Here is a 21,545-nt window from a genome sequence, read left to right on the forward strand (position 1 = left end):
TACAGAATATAATATACAGGGTGTCCCACTGAGATCTGACAAATGAAATAACTTTTGTTCTAATTAATATTTTTAAAATATTTCTTTTAAATATAATTCATAGACTATTGCGCTACATTTTTAGTATACATTTTTTATTTTTTATTTTTTAATACTGAAAATAAAAAACTTAAAAACTGATAAAAAAAATTTCCAAAATATCCAAAATAGCCAATTTGTAAATCCTGTATTTCAGAAAAATTTATATCGTAAAAACATTAATTTAAGTCAATTGGCTGATTTTTTACCATTTTTTAAAATATCAATATTCTTGTTAAGTAATATACGATCTAGTTTATGTTAGAAACATTATAATTTCAAAAAATATAAATCATTTTGAAATTATTTTATATGAACATTTTGTAACATCATTTCAAAATAATTTATATTTTTTGAAATTATAATGTTTCTAACATTAACTAGATCGTATATTACTTAACAAGAAAATTGATATTTAAAAAAATGGTAAAAAATCAGCCAATTGACTTAAATAAATGTTTTTACGATATACATTTTTCTGAAAATCAGACTTACAAATTGGCTATTTTGGATATTTTGGAAATTTTTTTTATCAGTTTTTAAGCTTTTTATTTTCAGTATTAAAAAATAGAAAATAAAAAATGTATACTAAAGGTGTAGCGCAATAGCCTATGAATTATATTAAAAAGAATTTTTTTAAAAATATTAATTAGAACAAAAGTTATTTAATTTGTCAGATCTCAGTGGGACACCCTGTATAGTGTATTATATGAGGGGTGACAATCCAAAACGTACTATTGGTATTTTTGACGAAATTGAGTTATACACGAAATCATATTGTAAAAAAAGCGGGAAATCGATTGGTGTGATAAAAAATAAGAAAAAATGATTATTTTCGGTATAAATCACTATGTGAGAAATAGCAATTAGACCAAAACGTACTATTTACAGCGATTAAATCTTACAATTTATACATTCTCCAAAACGTACTATTGGCTATGTTAAACCATAGATATCATTATAAAAGTTAGAGCAAAATGAACTATTGGCCATATTTTTTCCAAAAGGTACTATTTCCACTGTACGTCAAAACGCACTATTTCCCATGTTAATATATTGCCAACAAGGTTTCATTAAGCCAAAACGTACTATTTCCTAATTTTATATTTGGCAATATTTAATATTTCATTTAAGTAAGTAGTTTTAATTAAATAATACTCAAAAGTTAGGGGAAAATTATCAACAATTAAAATGACATAATTTTGGTTATTATCAATAAGAAATTATTTTTCTTATCTATTTACTAATGATATCAAATTGTGTTTGAACGTGGTTATCACTACCTACTATAGTATATAAATAGTTTATAAATAACTATTATTGCAATGTAATCATGATAATTGATAATCCAGTGTCAAATTATTCTGCAGTGTCAATCCATTACAGAGTACAGTGTACTCAGTGTAGAAGACTAATATCGATTTTCATTAGTTCTGAATTTTTTTTAACTCTTTATTATTTAAATTTGCAATGGCAAATAAAAGAAAGCGATGCGAAAAGATGTTGGAAAAAGCAACTGGAAAACAGGTAATTATATATATTTTTTTTAAACATGACCAGTAATGTGTTAAATTTTGACATATTATAGTGTAATAATATTATTATTATTATCATCATAAAAGGGTGCCTATTTATGCATTATTAAGTTATAAGATTTAAATAGGTACTGTTTTTAAATCTTAACACAAAACTCAGCTAAGAATCATTTAAAAGCAAAAACAAAAAATTATAGTATAATGTTTATATTATAAATCTATATGATTGAATTATACTTAAATAGGTCATAAAAACATGTAATCGTCTAAATACCATAGTCCAAAGATCACCCACTGTCATGAATGTGTTCCAGACAAATGCTGCATTCAATAAAGTTAAACATTGGCTAAAAGTATGTACCTACTACTTAATTTGTAGATTATACCTATATATATTGATATAAACGTACCTATTAAATATTCCTATAAAATAATGTATTCATGTAGGTATATTTTATTGTTTTTGATATGGTAAAAATTCAATAGCATCAAGAAATATTCTAACTAAATTTATTATTTTCAATAAAAAGGTAAATTTGATTTAGTTTATTTTGAATTAGGTACAAACATATTATTAAAAGTAACTAATAATTAGTGATTATTAGACTAATCAAAAATATTATTTTAGTTTACTTTGAATGCAATGGCTAATGCATTGTTTAAAGTGTTAATATTTAACAAAAAAAAAAAAAATGTGAATCATGGTTACAAACATGTAACAATCAGTTCAATTCTTAAAATTCTTAAAATATAATTATTATTTATGATATTAAAATATCACAGGTATAAACATACACAATTAACTGAATATACTAACTCCATTTAAAGCATAAACAGTATTGTAAAGTGTATTGATTATGTTCCTATAGTATGGTATTAAACAGTGCATGTAAGAATATACAGTTACATTAGAATTAATTATTCTTATACTTACCTATTTAATAATATAATTTAATTATGATTATCTTACCTATAGGAATATAAATGTGATAATTTTCATATAGGAAATGTCTGGTATTAATATTTTGTTTAGTTTATATAGGAAATAATTTGATAACATATACAATTAATATCTAAAATATACACATTTTAGAACTGTCAATGTGTTTCAAAAAATTAATACAGACAATAACAGTTTTTAAAACCAGTGTTATTTTATATTGACAAATTAAAACAATTATAATCTAAAATCTAAATGCATATTAATACATATATTAATATATAAAAATACTATACTAAAAAAATTGTATAAATTGTCAATATAAAATAACACTGGTTTTAAAAACTATAGTATAGTATTTTTATATATTAATATATGTATTAATATGCATTTAGATTATTACACACTATTTATTATCATCAAATAAATAAATAATTATATTAATTGCATTAACTAATTAATTTTTAATGTTGCATTATTTTATTAGATTTTCTATGCATTCAATAAATTAATATAATATTATAATATTACCTATATATAAATTAATTGTATAAAATTATAAAAATAAATATATTTGAAATTTTGAAAAACAAATTTTTTCTTACTTATATTATAATTTATGCATATATTTTTATTTAGAACTCGCCTGACTTATCATCACCAATAAAAATGGACGAACCAGATAATAAAATCATTGAACTGTTTTCACCAGCATCACAAGATTTAAAGTTGGACCTTGAGGATATGGAAATAGTTATTGGAAACGATAACTCATGTTTACATGAATTAAAACCAAAAGCATTATTTAATGAGACTAACCTTCCAATTTTATTGTTATTGAAATTATTTCTGACCAAGTAAAACCATATTATGATCTAGGCTGCAAACCACTATCAAACTCTGAATATAATATACCTTCTGTATCTGAACCTACCCAAAGCGAAACACCAACAAAAAATAAAATAATTCCAGAAGAGTATGAGCCAACTGATAGATTGGTATTAGATGAACTAGAATGTAATGCACCTTTTACACCTGAACATGAAAATACTCAAAATGAAATTCCAATAATAAACCAATTATTTCCTGAAGAGCAAGAACCAAATGTTAGATTACAATTAGATTCATCTATTGTTATTGATCCTGAATATATTAATCCTATAGTAGTTGTTGAAACTGGGCGCAAAAGGAGCATAAACAATAAGAAAAAACGTTTATTTAACAACCTTATACTTATAAAATGAATACTATAATATACAACATTCTGATCAAATCAAATGAGTTTTCATAAACTAAAAAATGATTTTTGGTAATAGTACGTTTTGGAAAAAAATGGCCATTATTTTTCCAAAACGAACTATGTTAATTAATTTATTCAAAGTGTACTATTGGTAGGAAATAGTGCGTTTTGACGTAAGTTTATCTTTAGTATAGTTGATTTATTGACTTTATAACAATTTTAAAAATTGCTTTACTCCATAGGCAACCTTATAATATTTTACTGAATTTATTGATGGTTTATTGTTAAATGTACGACCGACATTCTAGAGCTTCAAAACACAAAATTGGCCATACTGAAAAATATGAAAAATACCAATAGTACATTTGGATTGTCACCCCTCATATATGGATACATTTACGACTTATGTTACACTTATAAGTTATAATATATTTACAAGACTTATATTTATTTATTTGATTTTTGTTTATTATAGTCAACAAATAATACCTTTTGGATAAATTAGGTATTCACAGAGTTAATTTGAAATTAAGTTAATAAATCATAATTATTGTTATTACTTATTTGTTAACTGTTTTCAAAATTTACATTAACAGTAGTAATATTTAAAATAAAATTGTCAAAATTGTACTTCATTGTTAATGTAGTCGTTAAACGTCTGTGTTAAAATATATCCTTATTTATAGTAAAAAAACATTATATAGCCATATAGGTAGTATTATTTAAACATTGTTTATTAATCAAAAGTTCATATTATATAATATCCATTTATAACTTAGAATATAAATTTAAAACCATAGTACGTGCAGTGCTACTAAACCTATGTTGTGTTAAAATAAATTAAATTATTTATCTAAGTAATCACTGTAGCTTATGAAAAAAAACAGTCTGTTGTGGCATTGTTCATGTACAAAATGTATCTGAACCACTCAGAACACTTTGAAAAAAAGTTCTAATGATGTGCCTGATAGTTATTAATATAGTATAGTGCAGTGGTCGGCAACCTTTTAAAGAAGGTAAAAAGAAAAAAATAACTGTTTAAAACTTTAAAATAATACAGCATAAAAATTACAGATTTTAATAATATAATAATTATAATATAAAAGTATAGAAATTACAACTGCTTTAGGCTTAATTTGATTTTTGTTGTTGGGTATTGTTTATTATTTTTTAAATTTCCATATTAAAATTTCTTGTGCTGGCTCGAAGTACATGGTGGAGATGGTCATTAATTAAACGTGAACGGTATGGATTTTTAATTTTTTCATATGAGAAAAGGCCTGTTCACACACGTAAGTGGATCCAAACATACTGAAGTATTTTGCAGCCATATTTTTAATTTTTGAAAATGATGCCGGAAGTTCAACGAAAAAAATTAAAGGAGATGCTTTGAATGAGTCTTTTAAGATATCTTCTGACTGCAAATCTATTATTTCCATTTGAAGCTCAACATCAACATCTTCATAATCAATATTAAATGGATTGGCGAGTAGTTGAAAAACGCAACGTTTTACTTTACTGAACAGAATAGAAAATTAATATTATAATCCAAATACACTCGTCGTATCTACTCTAGGTATCTTATCGGTAACTGTCAAGGTATATCTATCATTATAAAATATGACTGATAGAAACGTTCAATTATATATTTTATACAATATGATTTTTTTGATATAATATTCGATTAAATGTCGTTGTCGTAGAATTTAAAGCGGGCCGCCGGTTGCCGACCACTGGTATAGTATGTACTGAAATAATTCAGATTTGTTTGTTTAATTAATATAGTATTAAAACAATTTTGTTAATTTAACACAAGAAATCGATAATATTTTTAATATTTTTTAAAAAAATTAACTTAAATTATAAACTTGCTGTATATTTTATTATGATTGCTTCACAGTAATTCAAGAAAGATAATGTGTTTATTGGTGCAAATGTATGTTTTCTTGCCAATTATAAAAATATTGAGTGCTGAGTGGGTATAATATTACGTATAAATAATAATGTTTATTTTAGTAACAGTAAAAAACTGTATGAGGGATACATTTTCAATTCAGAATTAAATTAAAAGTGTAAAATTAAATGTTATACCCAAAATACGTATTATAAGATGTAACAACTAATAGTTATTAGGTTAAGTTGCGTTCGGTTGTATACGACTTAGCAATTATTATATTAATTTATAACTTTTTATTTTTAAGTTAGTATTGCTAACCTGTGGTTATAATTTATAAGCGGTAGTTATGTTTTTAGATATTTTAAATTAAGATTTTTGTATTTGTATTTTAGAAACACTGGTATTTAATTTTTAAATAACCTAGGAATATTTAAAACATAATATTATTATATTATTCATATTATTATAATACAATATTTAAATATAATATATTATGAACCTACTGCCCTACTATTTCTAGACGTTTACATGGCAATAGTAAAATTCTATTAAACCTATTAGGTACGTAAACAACATTTATTAATATGACAAATATTTAAAATTTCAAAAAAGGGGGACCCTCATGTTAATACCCCTCACTTTGTTTTTTGAATAGCGCTAGGAGTTTTTGTGCACAAACGTCGGGACCTGGTGCACATTTCTGCACAAACGATGCACAAACGTTTGGCACCTTAAAAATTTCAATATTTCAAAAAGAGGGTGTCTCGTTTCAATGCCCCCCCCCACTTTGTTTTTTGGATAGCGCTGGGAGTTTTTGTGCACAAACGTCGGGACCTGGTGCACATTTTTGCACAAACGATGCACAAACGTTTGGCACATTCAAAAATCCAAATATTCAATGTGGGGGAGCTACCGTTTCAATGCCCCCCCCATTTTGTTTTAGGGATAGAGCTTTCAGTTTTTGTGCACAAACGATTGTACTTTGTGCACATTTCTGCACAAACGATGCACAAACGTTTGGCGTGGTCAGAAGTTCAAATTTCGAAAGTGGGGGGGGCCATTGAAATGGACCTAACAAATCCCTGTGTGAACCCCTTTATAATATGCAAAATTTTAAAATTGGCTACTAGATGCACATCCCCTAGGTACAGAATTACCTTCAATGTACCAAATTTCAGAACTACAATAGTGCGATAAACTTGGCTGTGGTTTACTTACATATACGCACACGGAACATACAAACATTGTATTTTACTAATATAGATGTTGTTTTTTCATTGACATATTAAATTCGAGTAGACATGGTTCGAAAATCCAATGGGCTTAATAGCAAGTACTTCGATTAGCCAGCAGCAGCAAATTTTAGAATAGCAGTTGAAAAATATTAAAAATACATAAGCACAATTTTTTTTATAAGCATTTAAAGTTCGAATTTTGGCAAAGTTTATCAAATTTAAAATGTAATAATTATTTTGTAGTTAAAAATTTATAAAATGTTCAACTATTATAGCTAAGGATTGAAAATTTAAGGTTCCACGTAAATAGGTTATATATAAACAGGGGCGTATTTAGATATTTTTTTAGGGGGGCTGTGGTATTTTCTCCAACTGAAATTCCCCAATTCAGCCTATATTAAAAACAAGAGTTAGAAAATTAGTACACAATTTTAATTTTTGTTATGATTTTTATGTTTTCAAAAAATTAATAATGAAATAATATATAATATCATAATAATAATATAACAAATCATATTAAATTTAAATTTCTCTCTTTGCCACTGTTGGCAAATTTGTCTAATAAAATGTCATCTGGTATATCAATGGCTCTATGGTAATAGCTAAAAGTGCAAGTCCCACTAGTCTGGATTCTGAAGTTGTATTTCTTAAATACGTTTTGAGTCTCCTCAACGTCGAAAAGCTGCGTTCAGCTGTAGCGGTGGATACTGGTATTATAGTAAGTATTTTTAGTAATTAATACATTTTTGGGTACATTAAATTATCACAGACATTCTAAGCCTCTATAGCAGTTGTGGGTCTTAAGTTGTCTTCAATATTCTTCCACTTAGCTAACCAAATTTCGTACTCTGCTTCTATAACGTTATTTAGCCCCGGTAAATCAGTTTCATAAAATTCAACAGCTTTTTTTTTAAATAAGAATATGGTTTTTCAACTGCAATACTTGGTAATACATATTGTAATGAAGTTATAGTTTCATTGTGAGGTATAAATATGTTTTTAGCTCATACGTGCTCGTATAATTATTCTACGGTGATTGAGACTCGACAACGCGTATATATCAGTAAATCAATTCTAGATAAAATAAATCAAAATTACGATAATGCAGCAGTACCGCACGTCAAAATTAAGCACTATGTACCGAACTCAAAGGTATAATCGTTACTAATAATTCTTTATAAAATTATATTGAACTTATACGATTTACATTTGATAGGACATAATAAGCAGACTTAATAAACAATTCCTGGATTTCGGGGGGGGGGGGGGGGGGGGTTAGGTTAGGTTTTGCTTAACTACTAATTATACATTACCTGCAGTATATGCCTGTATATATTTTACTATATTATATTATGTTATTTTTTTGATGACATTTTAAATTCAATTAGACGACCTCTGAAGAATCAATTTACTCGATACCACTATAAGGATTTTGATTGGTCGACAGCAGCAGCGATTGTTCACATTGCTCGATAGCAATAATTTGGATGTAATAGATTTAACGTCAGAAGATGATGAATAATATTCAGAATAACCCGCTAAAACTTTCAAATGTAGGTGTGTGTATATTATTATATTATGTAGGTATCTTAATTATTAACAACAAATTCTCCATCGTCAATATTATCAATGTATATTAATTAGAATGATTAGATATTTCAATATTCATGGGTGTAATAGCATGCGTATTGTGTACACTGTACAGTGTACCTATTTTATTCGTATCTCAATACACAAGTGATGAGCTTACGTGTGTATGCTAGGACATAAGTGCAATAACCGACTTGAGAATATTTATCTACCTAGCATCCTGTAGAGCGCAATTTGTTTAGTTATTTAGTATTTACATATTACCTTTGTTAGGGTTAGCCATTTCCACCACACTCAGCATAAATAGATGCCGCCGACACAGTTGGCGAGAGCGGTAGAATTTATAAGTTATAAATTATAACCATCGAATACTTATAAATATCTAATATAATATTATTTTATGTTCACTTAACGGATGTACCTACTATACGGTACCCAGTAACGTGCTCAGAAATTTTAAATATGGGGGTTGGGGTATAAACGTAATCAACAAAAATTTTACTGTAAGATGCTACTAGCATAACATATTATCGAGGGTGCCGGCTGATCCCGTGGCGGGATATATTCCTATCATCTCCTACCTATATTCTGCTATATAATATTATATATTCCTATCATCTCCCACCTATATTCTGCTATATAATATATAGACTTATATCTAGATACCAATATTATACGGTAAAAATAAATAGTTTTTATTTATTTTTCATTATTTTAATAAAATTAAAACGGCCTTTAAGAACATTATTACCTACTTAAAAACTTGAGTCATTTTTTCAATTTTATTTATAATAATTACGGTTGATTTTCTTTGAGCATAATATATTTTGTGCGTATATATCAAACATATATTATTGCGAATAAAGCCATAACGGTATTATACACAATACATGTATACTACCTACTATAACCGAGTTCACATTAATTGATATTTGATAATTTAATATTTATAAAGTATAATGATGTATTGCAGTCGATATTATGATTGATGGATTTTTATACTGAAGTCATTTACAAAATCGAATGATTCTTTCTACAGAAAATGAATAAAAAAAAAGCAAATAATCAAAAACATAGCTTAAAGTTTAAGTAAAACGTTATTTATATTTATTTTTCTAATACCTAACGTAATGAAGTATTATCCTGTTTACGTATACAATTTACAAAATAATTTACATTTTTACAAATATTCTTTTAAATTATGTAGGTACATAATAAAAAAACTATTATTATTATTATTATTTGTATATGTTCCTATATGTAAAATGTATATTAATATATTATTATTTTATTGTTTATTTAATATAGTATAGGTACTACCTATAATAGGTTGAACTTTGTCAATGACAAATCGCATATATTATGTATTTTATAGTAATTATCATAATATTACTAGCTGCCTGTTATTAACTTATAAGTTAACCTATCGGGGCTAGTACCTACCATAAAACGGTGTGAATGGGTTCGTGGTACCAATAACTATAAATAGGTAAAATTTAATCAAAATATTTTGAAAAATTAATTGTCTATAGGTATAGAAATGAATAATTCAAGTTATTATGGAATGTATAAAATGTCTACAATTAATATTTTTTGAATAATAACAAAATAACAATCACTGAACACTGGCGCAGAGAAGTATTTAAATACTTCGGTCAAAATATTTCTAGGAATATCCATGGTCCACACGCCCACCCATTCGGCAATAAAATTTCATCGAATTTTTATATTACCAATAAATTTCTTTAAAATTTCAAAATGTTTAAGCTATTAATAGGCATAAGAAATTTTCATTTTGTGTTAATTTTTATTAAATTAATGCTGAAAAAAGATAGTTTATTTGGTAAAAAGACATTAAAATGTAATTCAAGGTTACTCATAAGTTGTTATTAATGTAATTTTAAAAAAAAATGGAACGTAAATTCACAACAGTTTCTTATAAACGCCTGAAGTTGGAATTTTGACAAAATTAGTCAAAATCGAGAAAATTGCAAATTAATAATTCATAACAAGTCCAGGAACGAACCGAAGAAGGGTCAAGGGGGGGGGGGGGGGTGTTACACCCCCCTACTCGGCAATATTAGATTTTCAGTTGGCAAAATGGAATTTATTTTCACCTGAATTAAACCAATTTTTTTAAGACGAGGAAAGGAAAATTAAATAAATTGTTTAAATATTACTGAATAATAAATTTTTAATATTGTTAATATTGTCATAACTCAATATTTTCGTAATGGGTTATGGAGTGGATTCGCATAAGTATATTGATTGATCATAGATTTTTAAAAGCTAATTAGTGTAACAATTATCTTATTATTAGTATTTAATTACAACTGTATTATACTTACTAGTTACTAGGTTACGGTCCATTGGGTGCCCATCTTTATCCCCAAAATATATTTTTTTAACGCATCCAATAGTTTTCAAAAAAAAAAAATTATTTAAGTAAGTAGGTGGGTTAGGTTAGGTTGCCAACAATTTTTTTTTGAGCATTTTATATTACCGATTTAACTATTTAAGTATATAAAAAGGTAGTTATATAAGAAAAAATTATTTAGCTTTTGTACCTAAATGAGGTATTTCAGTTAAAAGTATTAATGCATAGTATACTAAGCTTTAGACTTTCAGAGGACCATAGTTAATAATACCTAGCGAACCAAAATTGATCATTTGACTGTCAAAATGTTCAGAAAAAAAGCTTTACCGGAATCCATCAAAAAATATAGTGGTTACCATTTGAAAAAATAAAGTCGATTTTATTATTGGTACAACGGCGTGTTGAAAAATTTTGAAAATTTTATAAATAATTGCCTATTAAAAATAAAGAAACATGTGCCTTTTTTTTGTTCTAACGAAATTCCCTATCATTGATCCATAATAATTGTTACACTCTGTATATTTTTTGTTTAGTAAAAAAATAAGTTAGGTATTTTTAAGTTTCAACTTAAAATTTAGTTCAAACTAATAATTGAAACATAAGGTAGTAAAGAAATTATAAATTTATAGCATGTAACTAAAAATAACTTAATTTCCAGATACCACCTAGGTAGGTATATATATATAATGTGTATAAACTTATGGCCCACCTGGGTAGTATTGATTACAATTTACAAGTTAAAATTTTCTAATAAAATAGAATAATATTGAATATTGTAAACTTATGATAATCAAAATTATTTTTATTTTTTTTCATTTCAATTTTTAATCATACAATATTATGATAACTGATAGTCGATAAATAATGATTGTTGAAGTATTCAAAGGACATAAAATAAAAACAGCATATATATTTTTAGTAATAAAAAAATATAATAAATTATAAGAGAAAAGGTAATACGTAATTTAACAAAAAAAGTAACATTTAAGGTACACATGTATATTAATTATATAATTATCTTCTCTAAAAATAAAACAATAAAAATGTATATAGTAAAAATATGTATACATAAAATCATTCATATCATACTAAAATTTTATAACAGAATATAAGTAGGGAACATAAAGCAGTGTAAAGCGATTATTACATGAAATAAAAAGATTATTATAATAATTATACATGTATACCATTTTTAAATATGTTTCAATTTTTGTAACACGTGTATAATGTATATATCACAATAAATCGAACACACCTGTTTGGCTGTCAATAATAATTCTGAACAATACATAGTTATCGTACAGGTTAATGTATTCTCGTGCATAATATTTTACTTAATAAGACACAAGACTATCAAGTGCTTTATCAGGATCGTTATTGCACTTCACTAGCGCACTGCATATATTTTCTTCTCGAAATCCAAAATCAATAAGCCTATCAACATTTTTAAGAAAAGTAATTGCATGATCAGCATTAAAATTATTAACCACCAGTGCTTGTTCTACACGATCAGCAGTATAACCGCTAGTTTCCTCAATGGAATGTATTTGAATTAAAAACTCTATGACCTTGAAATTATAATAGATAGTTAGAATTATGTTAGATGATTAGATAACTATGTTACATACCTTTGATTCGTCTTTACCAAATAGTTTACACGCTCGTGCAGCACGCGATAAAGAAAAGCCCATTTGATGCATTTGATCAGCAAGACATTGGCTAGTTGGAGAAAGTGATCTGTATGGATTAGGAAATGAACATGTAGGTGATTTAGACCCATTTGTTGTAATGTGTGATTGAGATTTTTGTGGATCATTCTGAAAGAAAGGTTAGTTTGTTTACAATAATAATTGTTTCAGGTTTATAACACTTACTGGTGATTCATCATTAAACTTTGAAGTATTTAAATCAGCCTCCAATTGTAATAAAATATTTGGCATAGTAACGGGTGGCAAATCTGCTTTATTATTTTTATCATCAAAAACATTTGAATTGGACATGCGGATAGAACTAATAGTCTGGTTTGTTTTAGTATTAGGACTATGTAAAAATTCATTGCTACTAAAATGTTCTGGAAAATTATTGTAAATAGGTTTTGGATAATATTGAGACACATTTATATCAGATGGTTGAACATTTTTAATATTGGTATTATTGTAGATTGATGTTGGTTTTAAGACAGAAGCTAATTCTTCTAAATCATTAATAGTTTTTAATTCCATGTTGTCAAATGGACTGGATGTATCGGACTCAAAATCTGATATATTTATATTTTTTGTGAGCATGGTGTCATATGAAGACATTTTAAAGTTCATTTGTTGAGCAGGTATTGGTTGTAAAACTTGAGTATTTTGTGGTTGTGTTGGATTTAATAGCGTCAACTTATCTAAATCTAAATAATCTTGTGTTTTGAACTCAGCAGCCTGTGAATGGCGTTTAGTTTGAGCTTCTTCTCTTATTTTGCTCCATATTGCCATTTTCTCAAGTACATTTTTTTCCAAATTAAAATCATACTAATACAAAAATAGTCACAAATCAGAAAATTAACGCATAATTTAATCTACACTTATCTAGAATATTGTAATTTTATTACCTGGATTTTTAATGCATTAGATGTAGGTTTATGTTGTAGTACACCAGGTAATGCTATCTTTTTGGGAGGCTTGTATTTTTCAATAATTTTAACTGGAATGTCATCAATGTATGAAAACCCTATAGATAATAATAAAAAATAATTAATAAAAAATATATATATATATTATACATAGTAGCACTTCTTTGCTACAATAAAAATGGAATACATTTAGTAGTAATTATTGATATATATATAATAGAATATACCATTTTTATCACTTTCTTGTCCACTGCTTTCACCATATGACATATTAAGCACAAATGCTTACACAATATTTAAGTCATGTGAATTCATAGAATTAATTAATATACTCTATGAGATGATGATTCCAATTTCATATTTTGTTGCCTATAATAAAAAAAATGTTAATTAAGAATTTAAAGAATTAAAATAATTCATAAAAAAATTAGTAAAGAAAATAATATGTTTTATATATATTATATTGTATACTCTATTTAAGTTAAAACCCGTACTCGACAACAATCGGTTTTCATTGGGCTGCAATTAAATAATACCCATTTGTCACCTCTGCCAAATTGATCATCTGTATGTCTGCAGTGTGGTGAAAATCATAAATCAGCGCACAATTTAGCCGCCAAGTACGCTGTGTTCATAACTTGAATAGAGTATAATATTATGTGGATATGTGAAGAAAAAAATAATAGCAGTTTTTTGATAATCTACTATAAAGTATAATAAAATATGTTTGGAAATTGTATTTTACTATTGCTCATGGAAAATTAACTAAAACTGATGATAAAGTGTATGTAGACCTCCAAATTCTGATGTGTAATAAAAAATTATACTTGAATGTAGGACGGAAGGCAAGAGAACTAAGAACACCTTATGGCTGTTAAGATTTTAAGCTAAAAACAAGCAAATATCTTTCGGGCAATGTTGAATTAATTAATGATATTCATTATTACTAAAGACAAATATTTTTGTTATATGTGGTCCAAATTGAATGATTGCTAGAGCCAATTTTTCACATCAGTCTGTAGCTATTGTAAAATATATTGGAAAATAGACAAAACAAAATATAAATATTAGAGTGTGAAGTATATCTAATTAAACATTTCAGTATTTATTTATGCATTTAGTCAATCTTCAATAAACATTTTATAATTATAATAAATTTTAAGTTTCTACAACATATTTTAATTAATATTGTATATTATTTAGTAGGTATGCAGTATGCCCCTAGTTTAGTAGGTCTCACCATTTAAATATATATATTTTTAGTGATACCATTTAAATATATATATTTTTAGTGATAACTATTAATTTTATTATTTGAGTTTTTGACTATTAATTAACTTTACAAGTTCTTTAGAGTATGGTAAACTGATATAATATGTTCTTTTCTGGTTTCAAACTCATATGTGCATAGTAAAAATATGATTACATACAAATAAATTAATAGGTTAGTGAGGTTACTGTACTATAATTTTCATGTACTTTTAATGATATTTCCAAAAATAAAGTTTAATTTTTCATAAACTTTAATTTTTTGTTTCGTTTAAGTTTTAATATAATCTAACATAATAACTGTGTCTTATTTTATTTCATTTATACAAAAGGTGACCATATCATAGTAAAATAAAATTGATCTGCAAGAAGCCAAGAATATTTTAGTGTTTTACTATATTGTCATGAATATCAAAATCTATTAAGTGGTATCTAAAAGTGTCGTCTTAAGATTCTACATACACATTATTTGTTAAAATTTGAGAGAAAATCAGTATTAAGAAATCAATGACATAAAATATGTAATATACAAAATTATAAAGGCAAATACATAAGTAGCTAAATATTCGGTATTCCAAATATAACCTTTTGATATTATCATAACTGAATGGTAAAAAATAATTAACTATTTAAAATAAAATAGTAATATGACATATTGACATTTAAGAATTGAACAGGCAATAGAAAAACAATGAGTCCTTGAGACTTATTATCATAATATGCAATAAGCATCATGCATCATTAGTTCAAGTACAATAATCTCATAGAGCATAGACAATAATTGTTAAAAACACATATTTATGCATGTGTCTGAGCCATTACAAATACTTACTTATTTGTTTGTAGCTATATAATTTAAAATAATTTTTACACCTTAAAATTAAGAAAACTTTTTAATCTGATAAAATATGATTTGATAGCAAGGCATTTCAGAAATTAATGAAAATTAAATTTAAAAAGTAATTAATTGCTTCAGTGCAGATTAAATTGTATAATTGCAACAAATACTTTAGCACATTATAAAAGATTTTTGGATTAAAAAATTTTGTATAATATAAATGCAAAAAAACTGTATATATATATAGTATAATATAATATTATTATTTTTATTATGCAATATTGAAGGTAATATTTTGATAACAAATTTAACATTATACTATCATGGAACCAAGGAGTTACTAAAAATACCACGGTATACATAAATACTTAGGCCTACCAGGTATACAACTGGCTCACCTGCAACCGCAGAACAAATGGTTTGAGATATGGATATATCCGTGGTTTGAAGATATTTAATGACCGGTATGATAAGAAAATAATTGATACGACGCAAGATGTTATTTTTAACTGCTATCCCGCCTATCTACGACTCCTATACTGTCAGCAGGACGATGACTGTACTCACCCGCTGCTCATAACTCTGGCACTGTGGCATACCTCCTACTTAATTACATACTTCAATACTACCTACAATAAAATTAGTCATTTGAATATTAGATACTAGATATACTATATAGTAATATTATAACAGGCAGTCGATTACAATTATATACTTGTTGTTTTATTACTTTTATTGTCATTTAGAGCACAGTCAATTTAATTGTCATCAGGCTGACAGTTTACTTTTTGTACCCAATATAATATACTATTTGTTTTAAATTGCAATGGGTGTGACAAGTTTACAGATCATCTTTGACAATCCTACGGCTGTATTTATGCCCGGCCAATCTCTTACTGGAAGAGTATTAGTAGCTACTAGTAGTTCTGTAAAAATAAGAGGTAAGTGATTTATCAGAAGAGTTGGAATCTGGTATATTTTTCATGTTTAAATTGACGACCAAAACTGTATGTTATTTTAGGTATTAAATTGAAATTCCGAGGAGAAGCTAAAGTTTCATGGACTGAACAAGAATCGCGTAGAAGCGATAATGGTGAAACTCAAAACTACTCTGTCATATATGATGCTGAAGAAGAATATTTTGAAAATAAAATGACTTTGGTTGGAGGCGGAGGTAAATGAAAATGATTTGATTTTATAACTTTTATTTTGTATTTTATCACTAATACTGCAACTTGGTAAAAGTTAAGTTGTCAAGAATCTTTTTTATATTTAATTATTATTTTTAAGGCGAATCACAATTAGAAGCAGGTGAACGGGTTTATCCATTTAATATTTCTTTACCTCATCAATTACCATCAACATTTAATGGCGAACATGGACACGTTCGTTATACAGCAAAAGTTACAGTTGATATTCCTTGGGGCAAGGATAAAGAAACGGAAATAACTTTTCAAGTTATTTCTCCTTTAAATTTAAATGACGAACCATCATTAGCTGCAAGTATTATATTTATGTAATCAAGACAATATTTTCTTCTGAATCACTTGTATCATTGTTCCCTGTATAAAACAAAGTGTATATTATTTTTCATTTCTGGGTTTTCGTTTTGAAAGCAAAGTATAATAAGGTTAATACTTATTGTTTATATAATTTTATCCATATTTCATATATTTGATTATTTTCTTTTCATTATTTAAATTTAAAATATAACACAATATTTCACATTATCTTTCAGAATAGTTTTAACATAATAATTTAACTAGTGGCTCAACCAATATAGTATTAGGTTTTAGAACATTTTATCTAATGTAAAATAATAGTTTATACACAGTTACTAAGATTTGTTACTGGCCCATTTTTAGGAACCCAAAAAAGAAGAAAAAGAAAAGTTTTATTGTTGCTGTTGCTGCGAATCTGGTCCAACAACATTGGTAGTCTGTCTTCCTTATAGTGGTTTTGTACCTGGACAAATTATACCTCTTACTGTTGAACTGGATAACAATAGTAATGTAACAATTGATGCAGTCAAAATTAAGTTGAAACGAGTAATGCTCTAATGTGGTGTATTTTTATGATTTTATTAAAAAATATTTAATTTTTTTAGGACTTATTATTTAAAGGAAGGCACCCTAGTGAAAAAACAAACTCTAGTTCTTCAGAGCTTGCAGTTTTACGTTTACAAGGTATTGAAGCTCATGCTTCAAAAACATGGACTGAGCAAATGATAGTTCCAAATAGTTTGATGTTCTCTAATCTAAAGTATTGTGGAATTATAACTGACCAATATATATTAAATGTAATATAAATAATATTTATAATAGTTATTTTAATCTGTTGTTTGCAATTATGTGACATTTTTAAATATTTATTTGTTTACAGGTAGAAGCTGTTGCTGGGGGTATGTATGAAAACACTGACGTTAACGTGAAAATTACAATGGGTAATATTCCGTTAACTATTGCCCAAGATGCACCTCAATTTGGCATTCCAATTCAATCACCTAATCAAAACGATCCTTCAAATGGTCAATTCCCTACAAATTCTATGAATCCTATAAATTTACCTGCACCTATACCTGGCTTCGCACAACAAGTTCCTCCACCATATGGCCAACCCCCTTTTACTTCTTCGTACCCACAACAAACCATGGACCCAGCACTAATCTCTGGTCAGCCATCATTGTATCCTCAAATGCAAATGTATAACCAATCTCAATTACCTTACCCAGATGTGAATGTACAACAGCCGGCATTTAATCCATCTTATCCTACTGCAACTGCCCCTTCTCTGTAATCTATGATAATATAAATTCAGCTTGCTTTCAGATTATTAAAGATCTGTTATATGTATACATTTATTTTAAATTTAAACATACATGATTTCTATAAATTGAAATGCATTCAGTTCAGTAAAAATTGTTACAATTGTATATATATATATTCTGTATAATAGTCGATCTAACAAAATGTTAAACAATTAAATTACACCATATATTATAATTTTTTTAAATATTATTAATGTTACATATAGTATTTATCCACTTGTCTAACTTAATTGTTATAGTTATATTAATTGTTAATTATAGAAAACTTTATAGAATACAGTTATTGTTCAACATTTCAATTTGACCTGTAATATATACTCTATTTAGCATAAGGAGCAAACACTTTTTGTCAATTAGCTCACACAAAACTGTTCCCCTACTTAATCAACCACCAATAGAAAATACACAGAACAATGTCATCCACACATTCTCAAGTCGGTCGTCATTGTTGCTTCTTATGTTAAATAGAGAATAGATAGTCATGACTAGTATTTAATAATTGGTAAATTATAACCTTCAAACAAATCGTTCCACCTAAAAACTTTTTTTTACAAATATTACTATCAAAAAAAAAAAAAAATTGAATTAAAAAACAATGTATTAGTAGATAAGAAATATGGGGTTTCAATTTAAATTAATAAAATGCTTTCTAAAATTGTCCCATAGTTTAAATCAAAATTAATCTATGAAAATAGATATTAAACATATATTTAACATGCCTTCAATGCACCTTTATTTGCTTTAGTCCTTGATGTGCTTCATAAATTATAGCTTTAATGAGCCCTACATAACATAATTTTGTTATTATTATAGATGTATTAGGTTTAGATTATTAAAACATTTAACATTTGAATAGCTTTGTAATAACTAATTTTTCTATATTATACTTTTGAAAAACTTGTATTCAATAACACTATTAATTATTTTTAAGATAATAATGATTGAAATAAAGGTGCTACTTTTTTTGATTGTTTTTCTTACTGACAAAATAAACTAATTAAATTAAACATCTTATATATTTAATTTTATTATGACCTTTTATAATAATTGTGTTACTTTAAAATAAATATTTATAATTTAGTATATGTTTTTATTTAGTCACTTGTTATATTAATAAAGAGAATCAAGGAATTTTAAACATTCAAAACCTTTCGTTCAACATTCATAACAAATATTTATTAACAAAAACCATATAAGTATAGGTAGAAAATAAATGTTTTTACTTTTTTTTATACATACATATATATTATGTTTTATTATTTTTTAGATATTCTCTATCTAATTTACATTTTTTAATTATTTTATCAAACGTAGATTGGTAGTAAACAGTTATCAACCTTAAAATTCCGGCGCAAAAAACCTGAAATGTATAACAATTTATTAGTAAATTCTGTGGCCAGTAATGTATATAAATAACTATCTATCAATATATTTTTTACCTGACATATTAATTCTAAATAAGAAGTGTATGGAGCCATTCCAGCACAAGAAATAGTCATCATGTGGCCTTCGAAACCAACAGTACTAAAGAAACGTCCATCCTAAATAGTACATTTAGAGTATTTAAATAAGAAGAAATTGTACTAAATAAAGTACTAAAATAAGTTTGTTTTTTAATTACTAATGTGTCTTGAAGAATTTGTCTTCCTACTTCTTCTGGTGTAAACAATTTGGCTGTTTCTGAAATCAATAATGTTTCCAGTGGTTTGTCTTTTGACTCGTTAGCATACCCCGGAGTATCCGTATCAGGGGGCAAGGCCAACGTCACTTTTATTCCAAAGTTCTTTGTCTACAAGTTTACATATAAATAAATGATTTAAAAAACATAACAAGGTAAATATTGTTTCAAGTATCCTCAGATGCTTAATATGTATTTACTTCCATGCTTAAAGCTTCTGCAAACCCTCTTAATGCAAATTTTGTGGCAGAGTATACACTTAGACCATAAATACCACAGAAGGATGCCAGTGATGAAGTTATAACAATACTTCCATAACCATTTCGTTTCATTCCATTCACTATTGCTTTAGTAGCTTGGATTGTAGATATCAAATTAGTATTGATCATTTTCTGTTACAATTGGTACTAGATAAATTACTTATATAATATTTTATATTAAAAATTAAAAATACCATAATATCATGGGTGGAAACGTCTTCTAATGTTCCGCAAATAGCCATACCAGCACAGTTTATGAACAAACATAATGGTCCCATCTCATCAATTGCATTATTAAAAGTTGTTTTCACCATATTGTAATCACCCGCTAAATCAACTAATCAAACAATTATATTTTGTAGGTGTAGGCAATATTTTCTAAAATGTACTAGTTAATTCATTGACTAATAAAATAAAGATAAATATCCTATTTGAAGTTATTTTATTTTATTTTTTTTTTAGTTATGGTAGGTAGTAGGTACCTATCCAAGTATTTAATACATAACAAAGGTACCAGACAAAAAGTTGAATTTTTGATCATTATTTAAACATTGTCCTTTAATCTCTTCCAATGCTGAACGAAGTCTATTTTCATTTCTTGCAACAATAGTAACATTTGCTCCAATCTTAGCAGCCTCCAATGCAATGCATTTACCAATACCACTTGAACCGCCAGTAACCTGAAAAAATGAAAATATAATGGACCAGTAAAAAATAAAAACTTTATAATTTGTGTTACCATAACATGACGGCCAATTAGACATTTTTTCTTGGCTATGAATTTATATTTTAAAACTGTAACTAAAACGAAGGACAAAGCTAAAACGCCGGAAGTTATTAATGCAAACATTATATTATTGTGTACCATGTCAGACGGAATGCTAACGACAACCGGCCACAATCACATAACTATTAACACTACGATTAAATGAAGACTGAAGTTATGAGTTAATAAGTGTAATGACTGGATGATATTGTTATGAATTTATGACAATCCAAAACTTTTAATTAGAATATATCTACCTATAGAATTCGGAAATCGGAATACGTAATTTTTTGAATTTCCGTCCTAACGTATCAGTATGACCAGTGGGCCAGTGTAGGCAATCACCCCAGAACATAATGTTTAAATTTTGAACATCGTACATAACCTATAGAACGAAGCAA

General features: G+C 26.6%; 3 protein-coding genes and 2 pseudogenes across 4 annotated transcripts; 2 read left to right on the forward strand and 3 right to left on the reverse strand.

Moving 5' to 3' along the window:
* Positions 1-1,425: 1,425 nt before the first annotated feature.
* Positions 1,426-4,258, forward strand: LOC132951208 (uncharacterized; annotated as a pseudogene).
* A 3,178-nt stretch (positions 4,259-7,436) lies between these two features.
* LOC132951320 (uncharacterized) lies at positions 7,437-8,798 on the reverse strand (annotated as a pseudogene).
* Positions 8,799-11,760: 2,962 nt separating this feature from the next.
* On the reverse strand, positions 11,761-15,871 carry LOC132950172 (ubiquitin-associated protein 1-like). 2 transcript variants are annotated; one of them, XM_061021436.1, is made up of 7 exons: positions 15,608-15,871; positions 14,001-14,143; positions 13,734-13,875; positions 13,486-13,604; positions 12,767-13,405; positions 12,521-12,709; positions 11,761-12,460 (listed from the first exon to the last, which is right to left on the reverse strand). In XM_061021436.1, exons 3-7 carry the CDS (start codon positions 13,774-13,776, stop codon positions 12,227-12,229), a joined length of 1,224 nt encoding a protein of 407 aa, XP_060877419.1. In that variant the 5' UTR covers positions 13,777-13,875; positions 14,001-14,143; positions 15,608-15,871; the 3' UTR covers positions 11,761-12,226. The 2 variants fall into 2 exon arrangements, with proteins under 2 accessions (XP_060877419.1, XP_060877418.1); XM_061021435.1 differs by lacking the exon at positions 14,001-14,143.
* A 223-nt stretch (positions 15,872-16,094) lies between these two features.
* On the forward strand, positions 16,095-18,521 carry LOC132950169 (arrestin domain-containing protein 3-like). The gene is made up of 6 exons (XM_061021433.1): positions 16,095-16,554; positions 16,635-16,787; positions 16,904-17,112; positions 17,479-17,661; positions 17,721-17,912; positions 17,996-18,521. The coding sequence occupies exons 1-6, from the start codon at positions 16,440-16,442 to the stop codon at positions 18,407-18,409; spliced, it is 1,266 nt and encodes a 421-aa protein (XP_060877416.1). The 5' UTR covers positions 16,095-16,439; the 3' UTR covers positions 18,410-18,521.
* A 1,053-nt stretch (positions 18,522-19,574) lies between these two features.
* Positions 19,575-21,476, reverse strand: LOC132950174 (3-ketodihydrosphingosine reductase). Its single transcript, XM_061021441.1, has 7 exons — positions 21,118-21,476; positions 20,893-21,058; positions 20,573-20,715; positions 20,319-20,510; positions 20,062-20,229; positions 19,880-19,981; positions 19,575-19,800 (listed from the first exon to the last, which is right to left on the reverse strand). The coding sequence occupies exons 1-7, from the start codon at positions 21,244-21,246 to the stop codon at positions 19,687-19,689; spliced, it is 1,014 nt and encodes a 337-aa protein (XP_060877424.1). The 5' UTR covers positions 21,247-21,476; the 3' UTR covers positions 19,575-19,686.
* Positions 21,477-21,545: the final 69 nt, after the last annotated feature.

This window comes from Metopolophium dirhodum, chromosome 8, assembly GCF_019925205.1.
Source record: "Metopolophium dirhodum isolate CAU chromosome 8, ASM1992520v1, whole genome shotgun sequence".
Lineage (NCBI taxonomy): Eukaryota > Metazoa > Arthropoda > Insecta > Hemiptera > Aphididae > Metopolophium > Metopolophium dirhodum.